General features: G+C 41.8%; 1 protein-coding gene across 1 annotated transcript in view; it reads left to right on the top strand.

Annotated features, from left to right (window-relative positions):
- Positions 1-10677, top strand: part of LOC122796781 (macrophage mannose receptor 1-like) — a 1193236-nt gene that overhangs the window by 229827 nt on the left and 952732 nt on the right. Inside the window, exon 3 of the mRNA XM_044065508.1 lies at positions 996-1169. Coding sequence (XP_043921443.1) covers positions 996-1169 — 174 coding nt within the window. The remainder of the gene's footprint in view (positions 1-995; positions 1170-10677) is intronic.

The following is a 10677-nucleotide window of genomic DNA, read 5'->3' as shown; positions in this document are numbered from 1 at the left end:
TTGAAAATGAACAATGAAGATGGGTCCACACCCATGTTTAAAATATATATACATTACTGTACCTATATACATGGAATGGCTGAGGTAGAATCAATGCTATAATGCTATATATGTAGTATATCCAAGAAATTTCATGTGTGGTACATATGTTTGTCTTTCTGCCTGTTACAAACAAGGATAATTTGGCCTCATGCTGCTAGGTGGTGACATTTTTCCCTGAAATATATTTGGTTGGGGACACAAGATTGAAGTGAAATTCATTTGCAGGGACATATGTCTGTTTCAGATTCACTGCAGGTATGCAGAAGCACATGGAGTCATGCCCATATCTTCATTAACCCTGTGCATGGGGGCAGGAGAGATAGTGTGCATTGTGTTGAGTATATAGTACATTCTTATGTAACTAAACATGTACAAGTGTGCAGCAGCATGAAGGAAATCCTGCATGCTGCTGTAGTCAAACTTATGCTTCAGTATACATTGTAGGCAATGGTCACTAGACACTGTGAAGGAAGTAACAATCCACAGTCACCATTAATAAAAGCACTGACCATTGTACACTGTGTTTTCTCTGTCACTTCCATGCCCTCTGGTCATCCTGCTGATGATAATACTTGCCATACTCCATCTTGTCTCTAGGTGCCCAGGGGGCCATGGACATTATTTCATATTGCACACTTGACTATTGTAACTGTGGGCACAATGTAGTGTGCTTCTTTGTGCCCATAGTGAACTTATGGCAGCCATATTTCTCTGCAGTTGAATTTCACTTCTAACATGTGTCCCCAACTAATTGTATTGTAAGGAAATACCTTGCCACCCAGTAGCCTGAACCGAGCCAAATCTTATTTTCATATATAAAACAAATTTATTTTCTTAGAACTAGTAATTATAAAACCAACATGAAGTATACCTGAGAAACTGCAACTAGGTTCCTCCTATGATAAAATATGTTAAATGACTATAATGTATATACATTTTTTTTTTCTTCACAGCTATGTTTACCTTGAAAGGAAACTCATATGGACAGCCCTGTGTATTTCCTTTTATATATCAAAACAAGTGGTATGCAGACTGCACAACAGATGGCAGACATAATGACATCAGCTGGTGTGCCACCACAGAAAATTATGACAAAGACCAGAAGTATGGATTTTGTCCAGTAAAATGTAAGTTTCTTTAGCCATGATTGTGGATTAAGCAAAGTAAGTCTATAATTTTATACTTTCTACTGGCTTCTACTGAAGGTTTCGATTGTAGTATCTGATTTTATGTTTTATGAACAGCACAGTTACTGGCTACTCTATGGCTGGGGTGCCTTCTGTGCGGAGTCTGCATGTCCTCCCTGTGATTGTGTGGGTTTCCTCTTGGTGCTCCGGTTTCCTCCCACATCCCAAAGACATGCTGTAGGTGGAATGGATACTCTATAAATTGGCCCTAGGCATGAGTGCATACATGTGTGTGCTTTCTGTGGAAGGTTGGGTGCCGGGCTGGCAACTCGACACCGTAAAACTCCACTGCCAATCAAAAGCAGACAGGTGATCCGCTGTGGCGACCCCTAACCGGGAAAAAGCCAAAAGAAGAAGTTAATGGCTACTCTATTCAATTGTTAATAATATGAGACAGTTTCTGTTTGTGAAAGAGTTAGGTCATTGACTAGTTTTTGCATATATGTTAAAAACTCAAGTTGCTTATTCTAAAGTGCTTAAATGTCACACTTACAGACTGTATGTTATGTAACAAAGAGTGGGAACTAACTGAGACATACATTCTAACTGTCCTTCTGAACTCTGTAAACCTCTCTCTCAGTAATCCCAAACCTGCATACCAACACATATATATTTTGTTAGGGTGTATATTACAACCATGAAAAGTCAGTTCAGCGAACGGCTTTTACATCGAAAATGCCGTTCATCGAACTTGCTCTTGTGGGGGGGGGGGCTGCACCCCCCACACTCCCTGCAAAATATATATACCAACTCAGAGATCACACTACAGTGAGGAAAGGACAAATTTTCCAATCTTCACTTTACCGCGATCTCACTATAACAGTTTGTTGAATTGCATTTTCGATGTAAAATGCCATTTGTTGAACTGACTTTTCATGATTGTGATATAGACCCATTTTGTTAGCACTTTGTTTTACATCTATCCTTCTAAACTATGGAAGCCTCCATTGTAGTGATCCCAAACTTGCATACCTAGACATATATATCTCCTGTTAGCCCATTTATCTTCCTGTTTAAAAGCTATAAAGCTGAAATGCACAACTATGAAATATAGTGCACTACCTATGTTAGACAAACACTACTTAATGCAATAGAATATAGACAAATATTACTTTACTTGCCCAGTTCAACCATCAAACAATCCTAATTATTTTAATCTCTCTCTCTCTCTCTCTCTCTCTCCCAGCATACTGAACACATAGTATGTTTGAAACTGCTGCTGCAAAAGTTAACATAAGCATACTACAAAAGGAACTTCTACAGCTGAATTTTACTTCTATTTGCAAAAGTACAAAAGAAGCAATACCTTCAGTTAAAATCTATGTAAGGCAGTTTCCAAGAATCAAACTGAACTTAATTGTTTTCCCTCACTTCTGCATCAGTGTGTTCTGTACTGTAGTGTTGAATCTACTGGAGGGACACCCCTACCCCCACCCACAGGCCTTAAACTTTTGTAGGTGAAGCTAAATTAAAACTTTAGCATATTTTACTCTAGTAGTGTAAAATCTCCCTGGAAAGGGAATAAAAGCCCTTAAGAATGAAATTAAATGATGTGATGAACTTAAGGCATTTAGAGTTCAAAGACAATGGGGGAATTTAATAAAGCCTACATGTTATTTTTTTTTTCTGTATAGGCATTGCACTGTGCTGCTTAAATGGGCACAAACATTTTTAGATTCAGGAAGTGCTGCTGAGCGGCACGCATGCACACATCAACATGGAAACTCCAGTGGCATGCAAATCACCTCATAAGCATGTGAATCTCATGCAAATGAGGCAGGTAGAGTGATCCAGCAAGCAGATAGGCATCTTGTCAGACCAATGTCAGTGTCTGTAGTGTACATGGAAAAATACCATATACTGGAGTGTAGACAGACAAAAGGGGTTGTACAAATGTAGATATATTGACAGAAATGGCATATTGCATACAGATATGAGTGAAACTATTCTCCTGTGTGTCTGAAAAATTAAAGGAAATAAGTTAAATCAATGAAATTTTTTAATAATCATGCTTTATAAGTTCAAACAGTGTAACAGACTCGTTAAACACAAAATACTGGAACAGAAGGAAGAAGGCACACACTAGACCTCAGTAATAAAATGAAGCGCTTTTCGTTTATGTTAGATCATAAACTTCTTCAGACCAGGGTCTGAAGAAGTTTATGATCTAACATAAACGAAAAGCGCTTCATTTAATCATGCTTTACAGACAAATAAAAAAAAAATTGAAAAAAAATAATATCACATGACAGTAATGTATTACAGGACATTGCTTGGAGTTCCTACAATGGTGCATTGGTATTGTTGCTAATGTAGTAGGGCTATGTAGCATGTAGTTACCAGGCTGTGTGCATGGATACTTATGCAAATGAGGTGGAGTTGCTGAATACCATAAATGAGTAATCATGTCCGCATATCCCCTTTGTGTAGGTTTAGACCCATGTGGTGTCTACACAAGATGTACCTGACATCGGGGGGGGGGGTGTCCACCGACTTCAAAGCTTATTTTAACTTAGCTGCGCCTGTTTGCTCTGCATGCAGCCATGCTAAGCGTGTAAGTCTAGGGGGTGTGTCCACTCATTTTTAAGCTTTGTTTATCTCTGGGGTATTTGTTTGAGTAGTGTGCCACCATGCTGAGAGTGTAAGCTTGGGGGGGGGGGGTGTCCACTAACATTTTAGCTTTGTTTATCTATGGGGTGCGTGTTTGCATGGTGTGCAGCTATGCTGAGTGCATCTAAAAAAGCCAATGATATTCATTTGTTTTGACCTATGTTTAAGTTAAAGTAGGGCCATTAAATTATGTTAATTATATTCTAGGCATGTGGAATACATCATAGTTAGCCAATCACACATTCTGCACCTACAACAGAGCACTATAAAGTATACATTACACCCTGCAATCCAATTTTTCCCCAATACTCTGGACTATTGGAGCACAGACTTGGGAATTTTAACTGAGAGAATGCTAGGAGATGCTGTAGGTCTGCTACACCTGTATGCACAGGATGATGACATCAATGCTGCTGCTCCTGCTGATAATAGGCCTAGACAGCAAAGGAAAAGAGTGTTTAGTCCCAAGGTATCCTTCCAGGAGCTACATGAGCTGGAGATTGTAGAACTCTACATGGTGGACAGGGACATACTACAAGAACTCACTGAGCTCTGCTGCCCTCAACTCAGACCCATAGCCAACAGAGGGGATCCCATCCCAATGTAAACAAAGGTATGTGTTGCCCTTAGGATACAAGCTACAGGTGCTTTCCAAAGACCAGCTGGGGATATGATGGGAGTTTCACAGACATCAGCATCCAGGATACTCCACCAGTTCCTGGATGCCATGCTACCATATGCCCCTGAGATGAGGGTCAGCAATATGCAACACTTCTACCCTGTAGCACATTACCTCAAGTACTGGGTGTCATAGATTGCACTCATGTATACTTCAAGGCACCACCTGGTAAGGAGGGCAGAATCTGTCAAATGCAAATGGTACCACTCCATCAACTGCCAGGTTATGTGCAATGCCCAGGGGATTATCCTGAATGGGTGTGCTGGCAGCCTTGGCATTTAGCACAACTCCCATATCTGGCACACATCACAGCTGTACCAGATGTTTGCTAGGGAGGACATCCCACGTGGCCATTTAGTGGGAGATAATGACTACGCACTGGAACCATGGATGATGACACCTATCAGAAATGCACACACACCCACTGAAGAATGCCATAATGAGGTACACGCACAAACTAGGAACCTCATAGAGCATGTGTTCAGACTTCTCAAGCCAAAGTTCCAGTGTCTTGATATATCTGGTGGAGCCTTGCAGTACTCTCCAGCCACTTGTGCACATATGTTCACAGTATGTGCCATGCTACACAATATGATCCTGTGGAAACAGCTGCAGCAGGATAAGCAAAGGGAAGGGAATCATAGCCCCCTACCTGTGCCTAGGTCACCACAGCCAAACTCACAGGAGGACTCGGAGGAGGAACCCCCTGATGATGTTCTTGTAAGCAAACATAGGCGTGCCCAGTTTGCCCTGGCTTTGGCTAAGAGACAACATATACCACATTCGCTGACAACCTAGGACCCTAGGGACTGACACCTTACTCCTACTCACATACAGACATTAAGAGTGATGCCAGGCAACTCACACATCCTGTATCTATCCATGCATTTTCTGTGTACTGCTTGCATCACACAGTCAGCCCTGAGCTCCAGTTCTGTCAACTGCTGCATTCACAAGGTAAGTCTCTAACCTACACACTACTTGTAAGCTGTACTATAGTATAGTATCATATGTATGGATCTGCTGCATTTATCCAAGGAAATATAGTGGGCTTTTTGGACAGAAGTAACATCCACATGGGATTAGAGATACCCAGTCCACTAGTATGTGTTCCTTAATAGTCACTAGGCCTCATGGTTGGAATATTCACTACATCAGTCAAGGGAGATATTAAACAGTGGGGGCACATGATATTTGGGCTACTGTGTATCCCAGCAGATCATGTGCTGTTGTTCCTCCACCTCCAGCTCAGCAGTGTTCCCATATAACTGCTTTAACAGTAAGTCAGCAATGATATATCAGCAGTCCAGGCAATCTCAGGGCAGTAACATAGAAATCTATCACATATTTGTATGTCTCTCTTAATGCAAGAATAACAACTTACATAGGTTTGCTGTTGATTGTGTGATGAATGACTCCTCTCTGTCTGGCAGCTTGTGTGGCTCAGTGGACTAGGGAAATTAGCACGTGTGATGGTGTTGATGGTTCTAATAAGTATTCACATATTTTGCTTGTGAAATATTATTATGTTTGTATTTTCACAGACTGTCAGTCTGTGTGTGGTGTAACATTATGAATGTCAGTCACATAATTACATCAGACAGCTGGGGAATGCCGCGGGCAATTTGAGTGAAGTGCCGTACTGCAGAAACAGGGACAGATGTCATTGTCTGTAACACACAAAATCCCAGACTGGAGTACAGGTTGGTGTGAGCTGGAGTCACTTTATGAGTACTGACAGTACCACTAGGCATGCCCATACACTTAGTTAAAGTGAGTGCAATTCTGTTGACCCTTCATCAAAATGACCTGTTATGTAGACATATGTCTATACATACAGACATATAACTATACCCATCTGTCACTATTTCTCTCTCGTATACATAGTATATCTCTATGTATTGTAAAAAAAAAAAAATTATATATATATATATATATATATATATATATATATATATATATATATAAATCAGTACATCTTAGTCTCTCTCCATATAGCTACATAACATATATACATATCATACACACAGGGCTACATTTATATATACGTCCCTGTTATATACATGTATATATATATATATATATATATATATATATATATATATATATATATATATATATATGAGTGTGTGTGTGTGTGTGTGTGTGTATGTCTGTATTGTCCTATATACCCTAATAAAGGTGAGAAAAGATGCACTATCAAACATCTATAATGTTTATCAAAGGATCCAAACTATGGGCTCAACAGTACAAAATGCACTTACCTACAGACACCTGTGCCTGCTAGATGTCACCACATAGACACAAACATGCGAGCAGGTTGTGTAATGTATAATGTTGTCAGCACATGCATGGACAGAGCACATTGTTCCTGCCCACAGGCTTGCCTGTGTAAGTGCAAACAGACACATATGACCATAGCGGTAACTGTAGACACATAGCTAGGATAAGAACAGTTATCGCACTGCTACGATACTAGATGCAGATAACACTACAAAGAAATATCACTCTGTAGGCCACAGATGCTATTCAACACAAGTGTAGTTTGTGTAATGCACAAGTACTGTGCCTGCAATCACATAAAAATAGACTAAACCTGTAGTGCGTGCAATAAGTACTGTTATCTATAGTGTATAAAACTAGCTAGGTTGGGGTTTTAATCTCATTCTAGGCCACATGTGTGTGTGTGTGTGCGTGTGTGTGTGTGTGTGTGTGTGTGTGTGTGTGTGTGTGTGTGTGTGTGTGTGTGTGTTTGCTGTTCCTTGTCCTGTAAACAGTAATTGGACGTGGTGCTATCCTCAATGTAGCTAGGTATGTGTGTGTGTGTGTGTGTGTGTGTGTGTGTGTGTGTGTGTGTGTGTGTGTGTGTGTGGTCATTAGAGGATTTTACTTCAGCCTATCAAATCATAGGATCATTGAACTTGAGGTGCATAATGGCCCTATAGCCATCACAATCCTAGCCAACATTATACCCTTGCTTACATTATCAGCACGTTGCCTTTATCCACCAGAGACACAGGTAGAAGCCCTGCGATGAAGTGACAGTCACCTGGCCAATCATACAGATGGCATCGGATGAGGCCCACTGAGGTTCTTTGTTTGCCATTAGGCAGTGGTCTGTATCAAAGGTATGTTAAAGGCTACTGCACAAATCCCTCCCACCAACATGTATTACTAATGCCACATACCAGGTTAATGTCTTTAGAGTGAGTAATCCATGTACCATGCCACCTACGGATATGTAGCGTATCCAATCAAGCATTGTCACACATTGCCCTGTATGTAAGGCAGAGATTACTTCTGAGTAGTCTACATGCCACAGGGTACAATGACACTGACTGCAGATGATCCCCATTGAACCGATACTGATGACGTGAAGTTCCCTTATGAAGGGCCATTGTGTTGTGTACCATCATCTGTAGTGCTTGGAAAGGTACATTAACTAATGGCCATTACACTCAAATATTGGCATGCTGAGGGAACAGTGCATGGGGATTATGAGTATGTCAGCTCTGGGGGACAGTACCCTCAGTTACAACATAGCAGTCCCATCTTAGCACTGGGGAGACATGGTGATCTCAGGTACATTAGGTGTAAATCTGTGGGGCCAGGCCTGTGTGGCCACATCTATTACCCCTGTGTATGTACAGCACATGGTGCTACTGATGTGCTACATACCAGGAACATAGGTGGTACTGCTGGGAATGATACGACATATACAGTTGCATGGAGTGTATGGCCATTAGTACATCAACATGCATTTGTGCACCAATACCCACTTAAAGGACATTGACATACCTCACAGAGTCTATGACCACTCACAGTCTGCAGGCATCAGCTAATGTTGTCAGCCACACACATGTGGTATTCACCTGTATCATGGTGAAATGGGTGTCAGGCAGTAGAGGACCTAGGTTTGAGCTCTGTTGAACACAGTTGCATAGAGATCAGCTATTGGAGGTGGATTTTCCTATTCTGCATATATGTGCCATCAATGAGCCACTTAGTGACTTCTATGATGATAGTACTGTGCATGGCTAAGTGGCTGCTTTTGTCAATGATGCCTGAGTGGGGGATAGACTCACATGGCTTGGCTAACTCCAGGGGGCTGTATGTCCTGATGTCCCCTCACCCAGGTCATTGGTGACTGCCTCAGACAAGTCATCCATGTTTAACAACCATGATCCCTTTGTCAGACATCCAGACTGTGTACAGTCAACTGTTTGTACATTACATATATCTTTGATGAGCAACTCCATGATGATTTGCCCCATGGGCGTACAGCTATGGCTACCCAGGCAAATAGGTCTATGCTTTTTGAGGTGTTTGTCACATGGGAATGTGCCTAGTAAGGAGATGAACACATGCAGGTGTGTGTGATGTGGATATGGGTGGAGCAGGATGTGAGCTGTGCATGTTGCCAAAATGCTTATTGCCATATGTACAGACTGCTGTGTGAGACATCATTGAATCAGGGGGTGAAATACAGTCACAGCTGTCACACTTTGCATTTGTGTGGCATAGGTGTGTAAGGGTGGGGACACTTTCCGCATGTCATAAACAGTCATTGATAGTGTCATTAGCAATATAGTCATGGTTGTGTGTACAGCACAGCATGCCTTGATTTGGCAGTGTCATGGCAGATAGTGTGATGTAACATGTCACCTTTACATGGGTCCTCTAATGTGACACAGCACCTGACTGTGTGCTATACAATGCTTTCACAGCCATTTGTACCTTGGACTGACAATAATGCTGTTATTATGCCTATTCCAAATAGCATACCTACAAATGTGACACTGTGCAAGTCCAGCAAAGTTAGGTTCATGCTGCTGCCACACCTGTGGGGTTGACAGACTGAAACATGATGTGTGCAGGCACTCCTTGCAATGACAGTGTGCATGTCTGTGCATGCACAGAGGACTTGTTCACCTTTGCTGACATTACATAGGTGTTGCAAGTGTACAATGCCTGTCAAGCAACCAGACAGCAAACTGGTAGTTGTGTGACATGATGTGGGAACACAAACGTGTGATTCAGGGTACATAATACTACAGTTTGACATACCTGGCACATGTGGCTGGTGGACACACTTTTGCCAAAGGTGGCCAGTCCTCTGCAGAAGGCCTCAGAGCCATGTCATGTCAATACCCACCATTAATTTGGTTTAGGGCAGGATACACGCATTACAGTGAACTTGTCACCTAAGATGGATCACCACCGCTGTGTTGATTGTTTCAGCAAGCTTGGACATCTATGTCACTGGGCATTACACATGATATTGTGATGCTGCAGCTGTTCCCCTATTCACCACCTGAGCAGTTACCTAGTGACATACCAGCAAACATGGTATAGATGGCATATTGCATGCAAAAGTGAGCTGATTACACAGGTAGCTATTCAAGACATCTACCTGGAGAAGGGTATGTGTGATGCCTACATAGCCATTCATGCTGGGGGGTAACTATGTCATTGAACAAGCTTGCTGTGTTGTGCCTTTCATCATGAGCTTCATAGTACTATTTTGCATGTGATGACAGAAAGGTATTGGAGCATAGTATCCTACGACAGACTGCTTGTGTGTGTAACCAGTATTAGTAGTAGCCAGGCAAAAGCAATGCAGGAGACTCCCCTGCTTTTTGCATTCTTCACAAGGTAATTTTGTCCTTTCAGTAGACACCACTTCAGTACTCTCCACCTGCAGAATGCCTGTGTAAATCCACCAGTTTACTTTCACAAGTTAAACACATTAACCTTCCCTCCATTGTTTGCCTGTGCTCTGTACAGACACCTTGGATTACTCATTTCTCGGAACATGATAGAAGTGACTGCACTACTTAGTTGAACTGAGGACAACAGACATGCAGTGCCAACCATTGTCCCCAGATCTCTCAGTCATCTGATATTCAAAGTCATGAAAGGTGTTAGCATGGATATGATCAGTAGCAATGATGTATACCTGCTGGCACTGTATCATACACAGTTTGCTCTGTTCAAGGGCAGATCATGCCTACCTACCATAACTGGTGGACCTCATTGAGTGTTAAACTCTGCAATGGATGGGGGACAATAACTCACTCCACCTACCATGGCCTGACAACATTAGCAGGTGATTTCATATTGGGAGTTGTCACTGAATCCCACACAGAACCAACAGTT

This window comes from Protopterus annectens, chromosome 3.part0, assembly GCF_019279795.1.
Source record: "Protopterus annectens isolate FY-2018-M chromosome 3.part0, PAN1.0, whole genome shotgun sequence".
Lineage (NCBI taxonomy): Eukaryota > Metazoa > Chordata > Ceratodontiformes > Protopteridae > Protopterus > Protopterus annectens.
This window is presented reverse-complemented; position numbering and strand designations above follow the sequence as displayed.